At 34.9% G+C, this 19,749-nt stretch overlaps 7 protein-coding genes across 13 annotated transcripts; 5 read left to right on the top strand and 2 right to left on the bottom strand.

Moving 5' to 3' along the window:
- Positions 1-700: 700 nt before the first annotated feature.
- LOC113797278 (uncharacterized protein ZK1073.1-like) lies at positions 701-2,356 on the top strand. Its single transcript, XM_027347634.2, has 7 exons — positions 701-975; positions 1,103-1,220; positions 1,281-1,522; positions 1,585-1,752; positions 1,804-1,919; positions 1,973-2,196; positions 2,259-2,356. Exons 1-7 carry the CDS (start codon positions 904-906, stop codon positions 2,303-2,305), a joined length of 987 nt encoding a protein of 328 aa, XP_027203435.1. The 5' UTR covers positions 701-903; the 3' UTR covers positions 2,306-2,356.
- A 71-nt stretch (positions 2,357-2,427) lies between these two features.
- On the top strand, positions 2,428-3,315 carry LOC113797279 (uncharacterized). Its single transcript, XM_027347635.2, has one exon. The coding sequence runs from the start codon at positions 2,638-2,640 to the stop codon at positions 3,148-3,150; it is 513 nt and encodes a 170-aa protein (XP_027203436.2). The 5' UTR covers positions 2,428-2,637; the 3' UTR covers positions 3,151-3,315.
- A 171-nt stretch (positions 3,316-3,486) lies between these two features.
- Positions 3,487-8,590, top strand: LOC113797277 (uncharacterized). Of its 5 annotated transcripts, none has more exons than XM_075819643.1 (4): positions 3,487-4,264; positions 5,032-5,530; positions 5,750-7,519; positions 7,851-8,590. In XM_075819643.1, exons 2-4 carry the CDS (start codon positions 5,257-5,259, stop codon positions 8,399-8,401), a joined length of 2,595 nt encoding a protein of 864 aa, XP_075675758.1. In that variant the 5' UTR covers positions 3,487-4,264; positions 5,032-5,256; the 3' UTR covers positions 8,402-8,590. The 5 variants fall into 5 exon arrangements, with proteins under 5 accessions (XP_075675758.1, XP_075675756.1, XP_075675760.1 ...); XM_075819641.1 differs by lacking the exon at positions 3,487-4,264 and adding an exon at positions 4,313-4,499; XM_075819645.1 differs by lacking the exons at positions 3,487-4,264; positions 7,851-8,590 and adding exons at positions 4,314-4,499; positions 7,699-7,815.
- On the bottom strand, positions 8,393-11,899 carry LOC113797276 (uncharacterized). The gene is made up of 3 exons (XM_027347632.2): positions 11,740-11,899; positions 8,808-11,674; positions 8,393-8,754 (listed from the first exon to the last, which is right to left on the bottom strand). Exons 1-3 carry the CDS (start codon positions 11,782-11,784, stop codon positions 8,604-8,606), a joined length of 3,063 nt encoding a protein of 1,020 aa, XP_027203433.2. The 5' UTR covers positions 11,785-11,899; the 3' UTR covers positions 8,393-8,603.
- Positions 11,900-12,073: 174 nt separating this feature from the next.
- Positions 12,074-13,397, top strand: LOC113797233 (uncharacterized). The gene has a single exon (XM_027347584.2). The coding sequence runs from the start codon at positions 12,185-12,187 to the stop codon at positions 13,307-13,309; it is 1,125 nt and encodes a 374-aa protein (XP_027203385.2). The 5' UTR covers positions 12,074-12,184; the 3' UTR covers positions 13,310-13,397.
- LOC113797234 (solute carrier family 25 member 35-like) lies at positions 13,288-15,055 on the bottom strand. 2 transcript variants are annotated; one of them, XM_075819649.1, is made up of 3 exons: positions 14,896-15,055; positions 14,381-14,843; positions 13,288-14,301 (listed from the first exon to the last, which is right to left on the bottom strand). In XM_075819649.1, the coding sequence occupies exon 3, from the start codon at positions 14,298-14,300 to the stop codon at positions 13,347-13,349; it is 954 nt and encodes a 317-aa protein (XP_075675764.1). In that variant the 5' UTR covers position 14,301; positions 14,381-14,843; positions 14,896-15,055; the 3' UTR covers positions 13,288-13,346. The 2 variants fall into 2 exon arrangements, with proteins under 2 accessions (XP_075675764.1, XP_075675763.1); XM_075819648.1 differs by having other exon boundaries at positions 13,288-14,309; positions 14,896-15,053.
- A 357-nt stretch (positions 15,056-15,412) lies between these two features.
- LOC113797232 (uncharacterized) lies at positions 15,413-18,952 on the top strand. Of its 2 annotated transcripts, XM_075819647.1 has the most exons (5): positions 15,413-15,541; positions 17,216-17,933; positions 17,996-18,155; positions 18,223-18,399; positions 18,469-18,952. In XM_075819647.1, the coding sequence occupies exons 2-5, from the start codon at positions 17,218-17,220 to the stop codon at positions 18,886-18,888; spliced, it is 1,473 nt and encodes a 490-aa protein (XP_075675762.1). In that variant the 5' UTR covers positions 15,413-15,541; positions 17,216-17,217; the 3' UTR covers positions 18,889-18,952. The 2 variants fall into 2 exon arrangements, with proteins under 2 accessions (XP_075675762.1, XP_027203383.2); XM_027347582.2 differs by lacking the exon at positions 15,413-15,541 and having other exon boundaries at positions 16,862-17,933.
- Positions 18,953-19,749: the final 797 nt, after the last annotated feature.

Genomic DNA, 19,749 nt, shown 5'->3' with positions numbered 1-19,749 from the left:
TTTGGAGCGAAAGAATCATGCGAGAGAGAGAAAAGCAAGATGCTAACAAGAGAAACACACACACATGCATCCATCTATTATGTTGTGACATTCAAAGTATTACATAATCCGTGTTTTCCGTAAATGTAATGATAATAGCTAGGTCATTTACCTTATATCATTATTTCTCAAAAAATGAACACATTTCGAAATGAACCCATCCGATTAGATAAAGAGAAACACTAAATGCACGTGTATTGTATTTCAATCACCATCAAAATAATCAGCCATGACATAATTCTTTTTTCATTTTTCCATTCAATTGATCAATAACAACGAATGATGCTGCAAGCAATCATCATTATTAATAATCATGATACAATCATTATCATCACCATCAAATCTATTTTCCATAAAAGACTTCAAAGTAATCATTTATCTCTCACACATCAATTTTGCTGGATCGAAAATTAATGTGAGAAAAACGATGCCTGTTCCATGGCTTTTGGGCAATCACTATTAATAAATAGTCAATTTCTTTAAATGATATTTTATAATCTAAATTTATACACATTTCACAAAGGTCAACAACAAACAACTCTAATAACATAATCATGGATCATGTTTTCAAATGTTTTCTTTTCATGAAAATCTCGAAAAGCAATTTTGTTTATCAATAATGATGATGATTCAACAAAACAAACTGCTCGATTGATCAATCAATTGATCAATGATCAAGCAATTTTTCCCTTTCGTTCCTTCATGGCCTACACCCATCATCCTCATCAATATCGAATAATATTTGTTGTTGTTTTTGGATGTCATGGACAAGAATAATTTCGTTGAAAGTCAAATCCTTTATGTTTTCAATGTGATTGGCTAATCAAACAAATCTTGTTATTTTGGATTTCCACCAATAGAATAATGAATCGTCGTGGCAAAGCATACCGGGGTGATGGTGAATTAGCTCAAGATGAAGATCAACTCATGGAATATGTCAGTTGTTTGCATTTTGCTTCAAATTCGTGCATTGAAAAAATATGATTTATTTTTAGAAACATTAAAGCAAACAAACTCAATTGATAATTTCCTAATGATTTCCTTTCCTTTTTTGATAATTTAGCAATTTGAAATCAAAACCGATATCTGTGGCTATTTGAATGTATTCGTCAAGGGCGATCTCGATAACCTGCAGCCATCCTCATTAGTATTTCTCACTGTACATGATCTAGGCACTAATCGTATGTTTGCTTTGTGTTGTTATCGTTTATTATTCAATTTGTATCACTAATATTTTCCAGATGAGGATTTTCATAAATTATTGGAGCATCCTTGTATGGCGCGAGTGAAACAACGTTCCGTTTGGATACATGTTGATATGCCCGGTCAAGAATATGACGCTATCGATTTGGCACCATATTTCGATTTTCCAACACTCGACCAGATTAGCGAGGATTTAGTTCAAATATTGGATTATTTCAGCATTGATTCTTGTGTAACATTCGGAGAAGGTGCCGGTGCAAACATCCTTTTGCGTATGGCTGTAAGTTACCGTTTGTTGTGAAAGAGAAAATCTTTGAAAATTTCCCTCTTGAAAATGAATAGATAAATCATCCGGATCGTGTTATGGGTAACATATTGATACATTGTCAGCCAACTAATGACAGCAATTTAGTGACTTATTTCAAAAATGAATATAATCTGTGGAGATTTCGAGTGTTTGGCATGAATAAGACTACCGATAATTTTCTTGTTCAACACAAATTCGGTTTGGTATGTATCATTTTCATCATTATGGTTTTTTTCGCTAATTTTCCTTCCAAGTCACTCAATGCTAAAATGGATCTGGATACAGAACAATCCATCAAACAATACCTGGAACAGCTACATAAACGAATCAACCGCAAAAATTTGCTGCCATTCATTCGTGCTTATCTTGGGTATGTTAATTCAATATTGCCTAATCTATCCATTCATCCATCTATGTTTGAAGACGTTCCAATATAGCGACCAAGATTAAGAATGAACTAATCGTGCCAACATTGATTGTATCGGGTTCCTATCCACGATTACAACGTATGGCTGATGAAATGCAATCCCTGATTGATAATAAAATCCTAACCCGTTGGAATGCATTGGATTGTTCCTCCGTATTGGACGAGGCTACCGATTTATTTGTTGAAAAATTGATTCTATTCTGTCAAGGTTTAGGTTATTGTAAGTAATCATCACTATCAATCAATCATTTCCTCTAGTTTTCTAATTCCATTCGAATACAGTTTCAACATTTTCAATCGTTCATCAGGATCCATTCAATCGTTACTGATAATTTGTTAATAGAAAATGTGAATAAAATTTTGTTTTTGTTGTTATTGAATTGAGTTTGGTCCTAGTGTTTATGAACGGCGTCTATAATTCTTTTGTTTGCTGAATGAAAGCTCGTTGTGTTGTGTGTGTGTTTTGATGCAAACAAACCAAGCAAACAAATTCTCATTTGATTGTTAATTGTTTTTTCCCGCATAAATTCTAATTAATCGAAAAATAGTGGCCAACGAAATCAATCGAAAACGACAGCGACAAGATTCAAGCGAGGTTTTTGAATCAACCGAAACAGTACAAAACCAGCCAGATCTGAAGCCAATCGTTGGCGTGGATCATATGGATAATAACAGTGGCGGCCAACCGATGGCCAATGGAAAATCAATCAAATTAACAAATGGATCCGTTGGTGATTCGAATCGATATAATCAATCAATGAATGGCAGCGGTAATGCCAATGCATCAATGATGACACGACATGATGATCGTCCACCAATCGATCTGATTGATGACAATAGTGATGATTTATATAATGATTCCTATATGGATATCGATTCCGATCCAGCAACTGCTATCGGTGCTGGTAGTGGCGGTCTTTACAGTCCGATGATGATGATGTCCCATTTGAATTGTTCGCAGCCACAACCACCATCATCACTACTATCTTCATCGAATTGGGATGACGGAATTCTTATGGGTCCCGATAGTGGTTGTATCAATGGCAGTGGTGGTGGTGCTGCTGGTCCAGGCAATATGCCATTGTCACAACGACAACAATTAATGGCCAAATTGATGCATCAAGATTTTTTTAATAAATTTGATGATCTACTCGATAATGATGATCTCGATTGATTAATAATTATGTAAATATCAACAACTATTATTCATTCTTGTTCAGAAATACAATCCTGGCCCAGATGATCAATCCAATTCGTGTGATATATGATATATGATGTTTGTATTGAAACAAGAAAAGTTTTCTCCCAAAACAATAAAAAAGATTGAATTTGAAATTGATTTTTGCATTTTGGTTTGTTTGTAAATAAAAATAACCTTATATGCCCATATATAACATGTATAGCATGGTGTGTTGTATATTTGATGCTTGGAAATACTGAGCCGGTCATTGACATTCGCTGGCTATCACATCCATCATGTTAATAAAAATAGTAATGTTGAGTGAGAGACACATATTGGGCCCATCCTATTGCTGCAAACTAATTCGGGTTTATTCGCCTGGTTGGTTGGTTGATTTCTGGGTTTGAGGCAGGCGCATTTTTTACAAAACGAACCAAAATAGAGAGAATGGAAATAGAACAAGGAAGGCTGAAAACCTGATTCAATTTGACTGAAGGATGATATCTGGTTGGTAATGAGGGAGTCATTCAATAATTATGATGAATCCCACTATATTTATTGTCCATAGACTGCCACCACAACAACCAAGGCGACGACCTCAGAATGAAAGAATAATCACAAACAAAACAACAAAAGTTTTTCTTTTTTCCTCATCATTCACCCACAACAATAACCAAGTTTCAACAATCATTTAGTCATTCACATTCGATTCATCCGATCATCATCATGATTAACAATCGAAAAATTACTTAGTGTAATTTTCGATTCCATTTCGAAATTCATGGTCCACCACTGTGTCTTTCTCCTTATATTGGCGCCTAGTCCCAATGATTGATATCCCAAATCAAAACAAAATATTGATTGCAATGATATATCCAAGTGCAATAGCTTGCGTGGCATCTTCGGTTCATTGAAATCCAAGCCAAGTGCTAGTGGCAATATTTGTGCTAATTTTTTCCAAAAAATATCGAATTATTCTGAATGTGTGTTGTGCATTGATATTGCTTATATTGTCTATTGGATGTGATAAAATACAATTTTTTCTTATCATCATCATCATCATCATTAATCGAATCCAATTTTCTACTTACCACAACGACCTCTATCGGTAAGTAAAATGACTTGATAAGTCCCAAAATATTGTTGACATCACAGCCCCTCTTGAAATAATCCAAATTAAACACACACCCACTGCATGGTGGTAGTCTGTTGTTATGGTGATAATCAATAGGAGGAGTAATAGCAGTAGTAGTGGTAGCTGGTCATATTGGTCGTTGGCTTTTCACACCAGAATTGCCAATGAATTGGAATTGGATACACACACAGACAGAGAGAGGGAGAGAGTAAGTATCTTTTTAGGGTTCGCTTAACCGTCGTGTACCCCCTCCTCCTCATAACCAGCAAGTTTTGCTGGCTGGCTGTACCTCCTCCCCTTCTAAAACTTACTTGCGCTGCTCGTTCGAACCAAACAAATAAGAAAAAATCAACAACAAAAAAGACAACAAAGAGAGTGAGAGAGAAAAGCTCTGAAACGAACCCGAATAGAACAGCCATGCTGACCGTTCGATTGTTCCGTTGCTGGAACATGATTTTATTTGAATTTTAGCATATTTTTTGAGCCAAAATTAACCATTTTTGATTGAATAATCAATCAATTCCAATGAAAATGTCTTCCAGATCAACATTATCGATGATTGATTCATCAGAAGAATCAAGCTCTCAGCAACAACAATCGGATCATCCACAACGTCCAAAACGTTTAGCAGCTCAAAGAGCTAAAGTAACAAATTTTAAACCATAATGATACAGTGATTGTAGTTGGTTTTTGATGATCCAATTGAAATTAACCATTCTTTTCCAATCTCTAATCATTAGGTATATCTAAATGATAATCTTGATCATTGGAATGAAGAACGTGCCCTGCAAAAAGCATTGGAGGCAAGTTTAGTCGATGAAGCGGCAAGAATCAGTTTCCAATTACAACAAAATCAATTTACCGATACCGAACAAGAAGAGAATAGCAGTGATAGTGAATCCAGTAATAGCAGCGACTATACAACGGCAACAACAACCAATTCAATCACTAGTGATCAAGAAACAATGGGTCCAAGACAAAGTCAACAACCAAAACAGAATGGTGGAGCTAGCCACACTAAATCATCAACAACAAAAAAGACCAAAATTGGTTCAAAATTAGTTCGAAATCAAACAACATCAACGACCAATAAAAAGAATAACAAAAAAACTAATCCATCCAAATCAAATAATAATCGTACATCATCAACAGCGACCATAATGAATGGTAAAACGAGATTGACAATTGGAAAATCATCTCGAAAAATTGATGATTCAATAACAACAAATAATAAAAAAAGTAAGTGTTTTGCCATTTTCATTCTATTCTGTGTTCCTTTTCATAAATGACGTGTTCACCTAATGATAGTTTATCAAAATGTTTGTTTGTCTGTGTGTTTTGTCGAATTCCTGTCTCTTTCAATGTTTTTGAATTGAAAATTGCCCAAAATCTTTGACACTCTGTACATATCTGTCTATCTATCTATCTATCTCTATATCCATTATATTCAACAATTAGATGCTGTGCAAAATAGAAAAACGAATTTTGGAAGTAAACACGGTGCTGGATCATCATCATTCGATTCTTGTGAACATCGCCGTCAACAGATTGTCAAATCCGATACTGATGATGATGGTGACGATGACGACCAAGACGATGATGATGATGATGAGGAAATGAAAATGTCGCTTGATCGTCGAAATAATCTTACTGAAATGGATGATGATAATGGTGATGGTGGCGAAGAAAAGCCGCAAACGAAATATCTGAACGATGTACATATCCGTCGTACGGTTGCAGCGCAACGTAAATTTGCCATCAATTCAATCGTCTATCAATTGGCTAATCAAAAACTATCATCCACATCGCCTCCACCGCCATCCTCATCATTAATTAATCAAAATAATCAAATGGTCAATATCGAGCAGAGATTGGAAAAGAAATTCGAATTGTTTCCCAACAAATTGATCAATTCGAATGATTTTGTCACATGGATGTGTCACGTTGATGTTGATGACCTGTTTCGTAGCAATCAATTGATTGAATTCCCACGTACATATCGTTATCGTGATATCTATCCACGTGATTATGCTATGGGCAAATATCATGATGTTAATGACAGTAATGATGATGATTATGATCAACAAACGGATTCGGATTCAGACGACCAAGACGATTCGTCCGATACCGATTCGGATTCGGATGATAACAATGAAAGCGAAAACAATGATGATGACGACGATAATGTTGTTCTAATCGAATCAAAGCCAAACAAATCTAATTCGCGAAATAATAATCGGCAACGTCAATCGTCGACTAGAACCTTGACTCGACAATCGGGTAGAAAGCAAGGTGATACTAATGCTAATAATGTCAAATCCAATCGATTGAATCGTCGTGCCAAACCGACAACGATTGTTGATTTTTTATCCGAAGATTCCTCTTCATTTTCTGTTGATGATACCGTCAAAGAAGAACGAAACAATGACCATGATGATGATGAGAAGCCTGTCAAGTTGGAACCTCGCATAACACGCTCGAATAGAAAAATTGAACCGGATAAAAGCAGCAAGACTATGGAACGGGCCAATAAGAAAAAACAATCGCCCAAAAGATCGAACCGTAAAATTGAAACCGAAGAGATTAGAGAACGCGCACTGCAATATTATACCGATCTCAGGTATCGCATGAAAGATATCGAAAATAAATATCAACAATCCAGATATCAACGTTGTGATCGTAATAACAATCCCGCTTCCATCATGCATCAACCATCCTCTTCATCATCATCGTTATCATTGAATAAACAACCAGGTCTAAAACGCCCACAATGTACATCGATTTCATTCTCTTCAACATCATCATCGTCGTCGTCGTCGTCATCAAGTTCATCGTCGAATGATGATTCCGATGATATGGATGAACAGAAACCGAACATGTCATCACAACATCGACAACAACAGCAACGTGGCAGATCATCATCAACCGCTGAGGATAACGCAGCGGCAACTGTCAATTCATTACGACGCATCAAAACGTTACGACGAGCCGTTATGCGAAAAATGATGACAGATAACAACGATAATCAAATGCAAAAATCAAAACGAAAAACTAAACGTTCCACTCTGAATCAATTGAAGAAGGAAACTGATTCAGCCCAACAACAACAAGCATCATCGTCATCATCGTTCGATATTCGAACCAGAGCGTCGATGCGTCGTACGCGACAAAGTCAATCACAGCATAAGAACCGTTCGAAGAATAATTTCCTATATCGACAATATGATGGTAATGATAATGATGATAGCTGTAGTAACCAACAATCCATTGACTCATCACATTCAACCACCCAATCTAATAATAATATTGCCGAAGCTAACTAACACTATTTACCATTCATACACAGATTCTAATCTTTCTTTCGTTTTTCCTTTTTTCTTTTTTCCCTTTCATTCACGAATTTCAAGTTGATTTATAAAAACATTCAACATTTTGCTGATTGTTGCGGATTTTTAAATTGTTGTTATCTGTTGTTTGAATTTGTTCTGCTGATCCAATCAAAATAAAAACTGAAATTACCCAAACTAACATTTTTCACTTTTTTCTAAAAATGATTTAGCTCGTCAATCTAAACGTAGTCGTTACATACTAACATTTCGACCACCAAAACGACCTTCACGACAAGCATCGAAGCAAAAATGCGAGCAAATCAGTGATGAAATTGACAGCAAATCTATTGCTGATATCAAATCGACAGCATCTAGTCAACGACAACAACATGATCAACACGATTATCGTCGTGCGATCGAAAAACGAATGAATTTCTATCGCCGCACAATGAAACAACTAGAAGGACAACAAACATCCGGTAATCGTCTCAATGACCTTGATCAACGGCTATTATTACATTCGAAAATGGTTGTCAAACTTGGTTTCATACCGGTTCCACAGTTTGAATTGTTTGAGATGCCAGCTATTTTCCAAATGGAACGACATAGATCAATAATCGACGACGATGACGCTGGTGATGATGATCCAAATAACCATGATAAGCGATGGTTCGATCAAAACGGTACAAACGGCGGTGATGATCACCTCAAAATTATCATCAACGGCAAAAGTGCTGATCACCATATCACACACAACTCGAACATTGAAAAATCTAGATGATTATTATTATTTATTATTAACCATTTTGATACGAAAAAAGTATTTTTTAAAATTTCGTGTAAAATAGACCATTTTATAAATGTATACTCTTAATGTCACATATACTGTTTGCATGTAGTTAGGTAATTTTTTCATTTAAAAAATATAAAAATAAAAAACCGAATCAAATATTTTGGAAAAGTTACAAAATCTATAAAAGTGTTCATTGTACATTGGATAAAAGTTGATCAAATTCTTCGCAATTATATGGTTGTACGGCATCCCTTTCCCAGACACGAACACTGTGCAATATGTTTTCCAATAATGAACAGAATTTTAGACAATCCGATTCCGATTGGGATGATATGAAATATCTGTTTCAATCAAAAGTTAATCATTGCAATTCCCTACAACAAGAAATACTTACAGTTTAGGTTCGATGCGAGAAAGCGCACCGCCACCGGTGATCAATTTCCTTGCATTGGAAATGGCCGGTGGATCAACCATAACCAGTACGAAGGAATTGGAACGGCGACACAGATGGCGATGTTGGATTTTGAGAAACTCCACTTTAGGATTGATGCAATGTTTCAGATTGATCACACCCAATGGTTGATCGATATTTTTCTCTTCACCAAAACGATAATAACGAAGCTGTTCACCTTGTATGCGGAAATATCGCACATTCCAGAATGATTCGTCTTTTTCCTTCATATCGAAAAATCCGGGAAAATGATTGCCATGTGATACTTTGATGCTTACATTCATAGTGAGATAACTATCGATGACGGGCAAAAAACAATCCGAGTCCAATCGATAGAATTTGTTTGCATTGGCTTTCACATTCTGCAATGTTAGTTTCACATAACCGATCAATCGAAAATTTCCGGCTGGAACCGTTTCCGCCGGCTGCTGTTTTGTGGTCCGTAATTGAACGAGTGGTGAATTTTTGGCTGGCGAAGAGGACGCCGAACTTGCCGAGTGCATCAATTTTCGTCGAATAGTTTTGAATGGGGAATTTGCGAATCGATATTTATGACCAGCAGCACCGCCTTCTTTCAAAGATAATTCCAAGGCAAAAACTTTGATGGTTACTTTGAAATCTTCGGATAGTGGACCGATGGCCAGACCCATATCGAAATCTAAATAAGATTTGGAAGGATTCGAACCCGTATCCAACAATTTCGATACATAAACTTTCGGACCGAAAATAACCAGACAAATGAAATGAAAAACACTATTCAATTTGCCTTTGGCACGTTCCTGTATGAATTCATTCAACAACGGCAGTTTGATGTGATCGATGAACAAGGTACCGGTGCTGATATTCTGCTGTTCCATTGTTCGTTGTAAATAGTGATCAGTATTGGAAATCATCGATTGTAAACGGCGTATTTCCCAACGACAAGCGTCAATTTTTTCATTCGAAATCAACAATAATCGTTCGGCTTCGACCCGGCTATCCGAATTGCGCAATTCGGGCATTGACAATGACAGATTCAAAGCCGTATTCGATTGCGACAACACCCGGTTATGATCGGTGATTTCATTTTTCAAATCAATCATTTTCGATTGACAATCCAAACGAAATTGTTCACGATCGGCATGTTCTGCCTCATCCATATTGTGTCTCATTTGTTTATTTGAATCCATTTGCTGATCCACTTCGATTCGTTTGGTCATTTGCTGTTCTTCACGCAATTTTCGTTGCTGTTCACGATAAAAACTAATAGTTCTGAGCGGTGGCTCAATTTCGGTGTTTCGTTCTTCAATCTTTTCCGATTCAGGTTGTCTTCGATTGTCATCATCTTCGTTTTCATAGAGAAATAATCGTTGTGGTTTTTCCGGCGGTAAATATGAAGAGGCTTCTGATTGATTGTCATCATCTGACTGACCAGGGAAAAGATCAACTCGTGTTGACGATCGGTGTATCAGATTATTCGAATCATCCGAATCGTCATTCGATGTGGAAAGTTGTTCATTATCTTCACGATCGATAGCTGTGAACGTTAATTCCATGACATCATCAATTTCATTTTCGATTTCTTCATCATTGCTGCCATCATCATCATTGATAGGAATTTCATCGATAGACTTGAATGTTTCCGAGACCGCAGCTTGAACCATTTCTAATGATTTATCAAACGAAGGCGATTCTTCTTCTTCATCATTATCATCATCATCTCTGTCCAACTGTTCCCTTAATAGTTTGAGATCAGCATCGGCAATATCATCTTGTTGATGTTCTTTCAATCGTTTGGGACTATGATAATAATCATCTCCCGGCGGTTCAGGAATTAATGATGTTGGTGGTGATGGTGGTTGTTGTTGCTGCAACCATGTAGCAGGCAATCGTCCTACTTTACATTTATATTGTTTGGCTTTGGCTTCATTTTCCTGTCGGATTGCCTTTTCGAACAGACGTTTTTTCTCTCTTACCGGCAATAACTCGGGTGCCAATTCCGGTCGTTCTTGATTTTCACTCATTTTCTTTTCGAACAACCGTTTCAAATCGGCTACACTTGTTTTCGTTTTTTCAATAGTTGTGGCTGGTTTGTGTTGATCAATTTCAATCAAGGATTTTTTCGGCTCTACATACTCGACACTATTCGATTTGAACAGATTTTCATTTTTTGCTTTTGGCGGTGGTTGCTGTTTGGTTAATTGTGGTTGAGATTTCGGCGATGAAATTTTCGTCTGAAACCGTTTTGGCGATTCTTCTTTATTAGCGACTGGATAATATGAATCGGCAATCGATTTCAATCGATCCCGAAGTTCAATTTTTTTCGGCGGTTGAAATTCGTTTGTTGCAAAATTCTGCTGTTCACGCATTATCGATTTTGGCCGATTAACAATCCGATCATTTTCATCATTATTTTCGACATCTTCATCTTCATCATCTTTATAGATGGCTGATAATTTATCCAGGCGACGACGAAGACGATCATCTTTTTTATGCATGCCATCCACATCCTCATCATCATGTTCATGTTCATTATCATCCTTGACACATTGGTTCAAATCCAATGGCACATGTACATTCAATAATCGATTGATTGATTTTCGAACCTTATCGATCTCGATATTTGAACAGTTGGCAGCTGACAACAATTCTTCATCGATGTCGTCATCGTCATCGGGTTCAGCAGATTTGGCTTGGCTGATCATTGTTGATGAATGAGGCTCATCACCATTTTCGTCATCAACGTCCATAATTTCCGAATTGTCTGATTTCAATTCTTCGGAAAATTCTTCCAGAATTTTTTGACTTTTCTGCATCTTTTTCATCAAATTCTAAATTTAGAAATTCAATTTTTTGATCAGAGAAAATTCGACAAATAATCAAACAAAATACTTACAAATACCAAAGAATCTGATGCAGTGAAATTCAATGAATCATCCATCGTTGTTTTGTGATTTCGAAAATATCCAACAAATCGAAAAACAAACTGACCGTTGTAAGTTTGGCGGTTGGTTGAAAAAAATTAATAGTGCGATGCACATTCAACCAAACAACTTGAATGAATCATTCACCGCCAAATCGAAAAAATATTAACGGACAAAATTTCAGATGCGTTCAGCAATGGTCACAATTGCCTATTTTAGCATTGAAAGCCAATTTTTTCTCATTAATCACAGTGACTAGATCACACATTGTGACTGTAGCTGAACATCGATTATTTTCAGATCCCCGTCATATAAGATGTTACTGCATAGTTTGATCACCGATTTTTAAAGTTTCATAAGAATTTATCTTTTCTTAATTCTAAAAGATTTTGAATATAATATTTTCCATAAATCAAGATGAATGAATCCGCCGAAGCAACAACGTTGGATTTAGAAAATCTGATTGCAATGAATGAAATGATTAAACGGACCAAAGGTAAGGAAACAACATTTCAACAAATGAAACGTCAAAAAATTACATCATCGAATCGTGCATTCATCGACCCGGAATTTTATCAAACAAATTGCGACCAAAATTCGATTGAAACTTTATTGGATAAAGGTGCTCATCAACCGGAACGAATATTAGCTGTTACGACATTGGATGATCTAGGTCTGTTGATTTGTTATCTGGTGAGATATACAAATGGTCAATTGGAATTGGTGCCCAATCGAACTGTTCATCGTCATTGTCCGCAGATGGTAATCGATTTTCTGGAATCGAATCTCATATTTTCAAATAACGACAATAATCCAAATCTGCCTGATGATTTATTCAAAGGATTGGAAAATGCCAATCAGGATGATGTTCAATTGCCGAAAGATTCGAAAACTGAATCTCAAACTCAGACAAACGACAATGCTGATTTGGATGACGATGATGATGATTTTTATCAATTCGATGAATTATCCAAGTGTTTCGATATGAAAAATTTGACCAATGTCATCAACAAATCCACGAAACCACAACAAAATGAAACCATTGAAATTGATTTTGCCGAATTGGATGATAATGGTTCGAATCGTTCAACATCACAAATTCATAAGCTAATCATCAATGAGGATGATGATAACCCCATATCTAAACCTGGAACATCGAAAAGTATTGATGATCAAATTGAACCAAAAGAAATCAGTCATTTGCAAGCACAAGAAATAGAATTTGTCAACACTATCTTTGATAAAGAAACTATTGAAGAATTACTGGATAACAATTTATTGGATGATGATCAACTTGTGATGAAAGAACGTGATGCTAAACATGAACAGACGATGCCTGGTTTGGATGAAATCAATCAAACACTTTCTATGTCATTCCATCCGAATGATTCACAAGAAAAAAACGATTCGCACGAATTATCATCCATTTCACCAGATATTATGGAGCAATTGCTTAGATCGGAGGTTCACACGTCGGATATGGATAAAAAACCACAAGAAGAAGAAGTGATGAGTGATGATCAAACGGATAATAATTTTTAATTATATTTTCAAGTTTTTCCTAAATACTAACAATAGACTAACTGTTTTGATCTTGTTTGAAATATAATAAATATTCTTTGCGAAATAATTGCCAAAAAAATATGGATAAAAGTGTGTGTGGTCCTAATCGTAGAAACGAGGCGCCGAATCCTTTATAAAATCCTAGAATACCTTCGGTGCGAAATATTTTAAACATACAATCCATTATGCCACGATATAATTGGCCCTTTCCACTTTTCGGATCAACAGGTTGATTATACAGTCGAGTGGATATGACATCGAAAGGTGTCATCGACACCACCACAAAACAACTGCCAATCATTGCGCTCAATAATGTTCCATACCAGCTATCAACATCGATCCATTGTTTTTTATCCAAATATGTTTTCACCGTTGCAAATGACGTCAATTGAATTGATCCACCGACCGATACACGAGTCATCGATGCCACCGAACCACGCCACAATCCTTTCACGCCGTTTTGATGATATATGGAACGAAAACCACCCATCATTGATGTATGTTTATGCTGATGACCGACAGCGATTGATGATTCTGATTGCGATTGTAGATGCGTTTTAACCAGATAGAATGGCGAACCGATAAATGATCCAATCATACCGCTGCCAACACCACAAATGATGGAACGATAAAATATAACATCACCCTTATTATTGCGAGTTAATTGTAAATTATCACAAACTTGATAGAGGCCAAAACGACAACCATTCATCAGGAATTGAAACCAAATAGCAGGCACAAAGCCTTTTTGTAATGACACAAAACTTTCATTACGTGCCATCTGATAGAAACCGTGGAATACATTACGATAATGTACTTGATAATGACCACGAGCTTGTAATTCCCCTTGCAATTGTATACGTGTTTTAATAACATCCAATGGATTTGTAAAAAAACCGGCAACAGCAGCACCAACGCCACCAAGCATGAGTTCATCCCATTGTATGATTACTCTTTTTTGATCCATCATTCTTTTCTCCTATAGGAAAAAAACAAATTGTCAACACTTTTTCTGTTGTAAGAATTTTTGTTAAACAAAACATTACTTACACATATGGGGAATCAATCGATAAATTCCAATGTACATTTTTATCAATTTAGATAAACCAGAAAGAGGCTTTGCTTTATCTTTGTTTTATAACGTCATCATTCTTGTTTCGAGTAAAAAAAATGTGTTATCAATTTAAATAAGCATGATTTTCCGATTTCACACCATACATATGACCTTCGATCATTTCAAGTCATGTCTAGTTCTTCTTTATTAGATGATATCATCACATTTCAAGAGATAATGTTCGATCGAAAATCAAAACCCCTAAAGGCACATAATCATTTGATTTAGACGAATGATCTTTTTTTTCGGATGAAATTGACAAAATCTTCATTTCAAAAACTAATAACGACCATATGATTTTTTGCGGATTTTTTGATTAATACATTCACTAGATGGCCCAATAAGCAGTTTGGAAAAAGGATATTTATTTTCAAAAAACATCGCGCCTAAATGATTTTACTGTACAATGAATATATAAGTTTGCAAAGATATCAATATCTAACAATCTTACCATCATTATCATTGGGTCATATATCACACACACACACATGTACGAACCGAAAAACCATTTCCGAAATTTTCTGATTAAGTATCATTGATGGTGATGGTAATGGCTTCGAAAATTATCAATGAAAGTAGACTACGAATGTAGACTATGAATATAGACGAAAAACTATAACGGTAAATATGTAAATGGAAAAAACGAAAGATGGTTTCGATTTTTGATATGGGATGAATGAATGCAGAAAAAACATTGATGATGCATGATAATGTTGATGATATTTTTTTCTTTTAGTTGCTGCTTGGTAGTATACTATAGTTATCATTATTATCATCGATTTTCGTTTTTTAATGTTTCGCCATCGTTGTTGTTGTTGTTGTTAGGGAATTTTTTTCATTTTTTCATTATCGTCGTTTTCGTGCATAATTATTGATTCGATTCATTAAACTGATAAGCATTTTGTTGTCTAATCAAAATAAAAAAATTAATTATTATTTTTCATTTGATCACCAATCAACCAACCAACATCATTTTTATTCATCATAAATCAACAACAACATCACCAATTGCCAAACAGAATCTGATAATCGAAGAAAACGATGATCAATGTTTATCATCATTAATCAACTTTGAATTGATAAATATTGTCCATCAGGTAAACTGAAATTGATCCAAAAAAATTCGAATAATTTTCGAATCGAGAATAAACATTCGATTCACACATGCCAACAACAATCAGCGAAAAAACGATTCTTGCTGAGTTTGCGCAAGTCGAATATTCGAAATGAACACTTCCTTATCAATTTGAATCAAGCAACAGAAAAAATTGATTGATAGAAAAGTTTAGTGGTGAATTTGGTAAAATTTCAATCAATTCAATTCAACTGATGTTTCATTCAAATCAAATGTCTTGCAAATTCACTCATTCAGGTTGAATGGCATCCTTGATGCTACCGAATTTGATGCGAGCAAAACAAAAATGAAGAAAGTTGATATGATATCGCCAATCAATCAAATCAAATCTGTGTCTTATTTTCTATCAAATATCATCATCATTTTCTTCCGTTTGAAATCCGAATCTTTGATTTCTGTCACTTTATGTGGTGTGTGATTCTAGGACAAATTTCCCTCCTGGTTGGTGTTGTGAAACAATAAATTTTTTTGGTGAAAATTTTTTTATGACCATTAAATAAACCTGAAAATACCAAGCTTTTCTACATTTTCTTACCAAATCCATCACTGTAATAATTTGTCTAATCAGTCTGTCTGACGACAACGACGACGATGATGATTATAAAATGAAAATCTCATCGCTGTTGATCACGTAAATCAAATTAGACTGAAAATTGTTTTATAAATCATCATCATCGTTGGGTTAATCTACTTGGTTGAAAAATTAAAAACCAATCAATTTTTATGGCAATCAAAGATCAATGATCATCAAATAATGTAATGTACATTAGTAATTGTAATCAATTACACTGAATTGTACTGAGAATAATTTGCAATGATACTAATCAGAATCTTAACAATTCACTTTTATTATTTTTTCATACAAAAAAATGAATGAAAATTTATTATTATTCGATGATGGCAATTGAATATATGACATTTGAGAAAATATAAAAAAGATTTTATCACTAAGAAATCTCTCCTTGTCATCATCATCATCATTATGGTGGTTGTCAAAGACAATTTTGTATATTAATATGGTGAATGAATGATATCGATATCCTTTTACTACCACAATACACTTATCGAATGTCGATCATAAAATCAAAAAAAGCATAATGCACTTTGGTTAATATAATATACCTCAATATTTGATAAATCATCATCATCATCATTTATCACTTATGATGACTGTAAATTAATAATTAAATATATCCGGTAATATTATTACTAGCCGAAAATCTAGAAAAAAAATATTTTATTATATTTTTCTGTGGTTGTTGTTGTTGTGCCCACCCTTAAATAAGTAGACCTTTAAGTATTTACTATTATTATTCAATTGCAAATCCAAAACAAGTGGTGGTGTTGTGTTTTGTCATCCATCCATTTGAGAGATACAAGTGTCATCCAATTATAATAGATGTTGTTGGTTAGCTAGTTAGTTGATAATGTTAATTTGATATTTTCAAAGACAAAAAATCAGATAAAAATTGGCGTCGTTGATGACAAAGATAATGAATTGAGATTCTTTTTTTATTTGGATGGTTCATTCGGATTTTATATTTGAATGGATGATGATCGGGCAGTTCACTTGCATTTTCATTATAAATCAGAAAAGTATAGGAAATTTTGTTAAACTTCAAACTTATTTTCACAGCAATGTTTCATTCAACAATGATCATACCGGCATCGTCATATAGTCAACAACAACAACAACAACAATATTCATCCATAATTTTACATCATCATTATCATCACCATCATCTTTGGCATCATGCTTATCAACAACAGCATTTGTCATCATCGAATGCTATGATGATGCTGTTGCAGCCACCAACTTCGAATGTTTCGAATGTTCAGCTTACATATCCGGCTAATTCTACTCATTTTGCGACTATTTCGACATCATCGAATCCCAAATCAAAATATCAAAACTCAACAGCAACAAATTCTCCACCAACTAGAATTCCACCGCCAGAATCATCATGTTCATCATCATCATGTAATTCATCGTTATCGGGTAAATCAACCCCTTATTATGGTGGTTATGGTTCCCAACCATCATCACCATCATCATCATTATCGACGTTTGATGATTCAGCGATGATGATACACCCAACACCCTGTTTAATACCATCATTTACAACAACGTTAATGGATAGCCATTCTTCCTTAATAGCACCACAATTTTCTTTTGCTTCTAATCAACCTTTGACAACAACAGTATCATCGACATCGATCAATCCATCACCACCACCTTTATTACCACCAACAATTTATCATCCCACAGCAATACCCTCGCTGAAAACATCATTAAAAGAATTATATGCTGATTTAGGCGTCTATTACAATCCGGTGCCATGGAATCAATCATTGTATGTTGTCATAGTTGCTGTTGAATTTGCTTTGAAAAATTTTCCTTCCCAAAAATATATAGCGGTATGGAACGAGTATGGATGTCGGAATTTCGACGAATATTTTCACAATTTTCAACCGAATTATGGTCCATACAACCGGTGGATACGAAACCAACAACCCATTCTAATATTCGTCTGCACATGTTTGTCGATTCGGCTAAAGTTCGTTTCTGTTGTGAGGTAAATTTAACGATGATTAAATTTGAATGCAATTCATTAATTGCTTCTCTTTTTATCGTTTTGATAGCGTTGTTCGCATAGTTGGACATCAATGAAAGGCCGTATAGTATTTTGGTTTAATTTATTACAACCCAATTTCAAATGTGGAATCGTTGCCATTAAATTGTTTGGACAACGATGTGATTCATGCAATAGAGATAATTCATTCGAACAACCAATGTGGTATCCCGAGGAAGTTACCAAGGTAGTTTTATTTGAAATTTCCAAATTGAAAAGCAAATTGATAATTTTCATTTGTTTGATGAACAAAAAGGTTCTAATGAATCTATATAATCGTGTTGGACAAATATTTTATGGATTTGAAAAGACTAAATATGAACGACAACGACGAATGGGTAAACCACGACAACAACACAATAAATCATTATGTCAAGCATGTCAGGAAGGTATTTGCCTGAATCGATCATCAAACAGATCAAATAACGATAACAATGATGAGGATCAGGATGATGAACTTAATGATGAGCTTAACCCTCAATCTCAACAGCAACAAAACAACCATGATGATTATGATGATCAACAACCAATCGAACCAGAATTGAAAGAAACATCAGATAACAATCATAATGATGAGGATGATCAGGAAAGTGAAGATAGCGGAGTGAATGATACGAGAAGTATCGATTCAAATGATGATTCTCATCATACAGGTTTATCATCGTCAATATCCTGATCACACAAAACGAAATCAGCTAGCAAATATAAAATGATGATATAAATAAATAATTATTCAATTCGACTCCAAAACACCTAAAAATACTTTGACTATTTTGGATCGATCCAATAAAAATGGAACATGTTTGGTACATCATCATCAACAATTAGAGATTATGTTCTTTTTCCACTTTCGGTTTGTTTGTCTTACCTGGATGATGATGATGACCTAGATTTGCGAAAGCCAGAAATTTTCTTATTAAAACTTTGTTGAGCCCACTTGACTTTCTCCAAAGTGAGAGTCATTTTCCTCGTCGAAATTGGTTGTTAATTTGTGTTTGGAGATTTTTTCATTTGGATGCTTTTTGCTGCCACCAAAGAGACATTGTTCTTTCATTTGTTTGAGATGGGCTGTGTCTGTCTATCGTCGTCGTCGGTTTGTATGGTGAGTACCATTCACGCGATGATGATGGTGACCTAAATCTTCAAATAACAATCTTATTGTGATAATGGTAAAAGACAGACTAGTTTGACCAGTAAACATCATCATTTTAAACAAAGACAATTTTTTTGATGATCATTATTGGTTTGTTTTTCTTCGGCAAAATTTCTTGGCAATAAAATATTCGATTCTCACATAGAGAATTACTGCGATTGAAATTGGGAAACTTTTGTTTTTTTAGTTCATTTCATTTTTTCTGGTTTGTTACCCGGAACATTTTCTCGAAAAAACCATCAATTTTTCTTCAAAAAAAAACGAAAAAAATGATGTGAAAAAACAAACGCAAAGCTAAAATTAGATTCGATTAGCTAATAAACAGACTAAAAAATGACAAACCAACTAAAAACTTGAAAAAGAGAAAGTTTTTTATTACCACCG

Source organism: Dermatophagoides pteronyssinus, unplaced genomic scaffold (genome assembly GCF_027571235.1).
Source record: "Dermatophagoides pteronyssinus isolate colony J.1.1.1.1 unplaced genomic scaffold, Derpt_VIB-CSIC_2022.12 sq0004, whole genome shotgun sequence".
Classification (NCBI taxonomy): domain Eukaryota; kingdom Metazoa; phylum Arthropoda; class Arachnida; order Sarcoptiformes; family Pyroglyphidae; genus Dermatophagoides; species Dermatophagoides pteronyssinus.
The sequence above is the reverse complement of the archived record's forward strand: the minus strand, read 5'-3'. Positions and strand labels throughout refer to the sequence as shown.

What these genes read in the sequence shown, in the direction of transcription:
- LOC113797234 (XM_075819649.1), bottom strand. Translation starts at nt 14,300, where the DNA reads ATGATGGATCAAAAAAGAGTAATCATACAATGGGATGAACTCATGCTT.
- LOC113797233 (XM_027347584.2), top strand. Translation starts at nt 12,185, where the DNA reads ATGAATGAATCCGCCGAAGCAACAACGTTGGATTTAGAAAATCTGATT.
- LOC113797278 (XM_027347634.2), top strand. Translation starts at nt 904, where the DNA reads ATGAATCGTCGTGGCAAAGCATACCGGGGTGATGGTGAATTAGCTCAA. An exon ending in AAGATCAACTCATGGAATAT is followed by an intron (nt 976 to 1,102) that starts GTCAGTTGTTTG and finishes TTGATAATTTAG; the next exon opens with CAATTTGAAATCAAAACCGA. An exon ending in ACATGATCTAGGCACTAATC is followed by an intron (nt 1,221 to 1,280) that starts GTATGTTTGCTT and finishes AATATTTTCCAG; the next exon opens with ATGAGGATTTTCATAAATTA.
- LOC113797276 (XM_027347632.2), bottom strand. Translation starts at nt 11,784, where the DNA reads ATGGATGATTCATTGAATTTCACTGCATCAGATTCTTTGGTATTT. An exon ending in CATCAGATTCTTTGGTATTT is followed by an intron (nt 11,675 to 11,739) that starts GTAAGTATTTTG and finishes TTCTAAATTTAG; the next exon opens with AATTTGATGAAAAAGATGCA. An exon ending in TCTCGCATCGAACCTAAACT is followed by an intron (nt 8,755 to 8,807) that starts GTAAGTATTTCT and finishes TGATTGAAACAG; the next exon opens with ATATTTCATATCATCCCAAT.
- LOC113797277 (XM_075819641.1), top strand. Translation starts at nt 4,371, where the DNA reads ATGGTGATAATCAATAGGAGGAGTAATAGCAGTAGTAGTGGTAGCTGG. An exon ending in CAGACAGAGAGAGGGAGAGA is followed by an intron (nt 4,500 to 5,031) that starts GTAAGTATCTTT and finishes TCTAATCATTAG; the next exon opens with GTATATCTAAATGATAATCT. An exon ending in CCTATATCGACAATATGATG is followed by an intron (nt 7,520 to 7,850) that starts GTAATGATAATG and finishes AAAATGATTTAG; the next exon opens with CTCGTCAATCTAAACGTAGT.
- LOC113797232 (XM_075819647.1), top strand. Translation starts at nt 17,218, where the DNA reads ATGTTTCATTCAACAATGATCATACCGGCATCGTCATATAGTCAACAA. An exon ending in AAGTTCGTTTCTGTTGTGAG is followed by an intron (nt 18,156 to 18,222) that starts GTAAATTTAACG and finishes TCGTTTTGATAG; the next exon opens with CGTTGTTCGCATAGTTGGAC. An exon ending in ATCCCGAGGAAGTTACCAAG is followed by an intron (nt 18,400 to 18,468) that starts GTAGTTTTATTT and finishes ATGAACAAAAAG; the next exon opens with GTTCTAATGAATCTATATAA.
- LOC113797279 (XM_027347635.2), top strand. Translation starts at nt 2,638, where the DNA reads ATGGATAATAACAGTGGCGGCCAACCGATGGCCAATGGAAAATCAATC.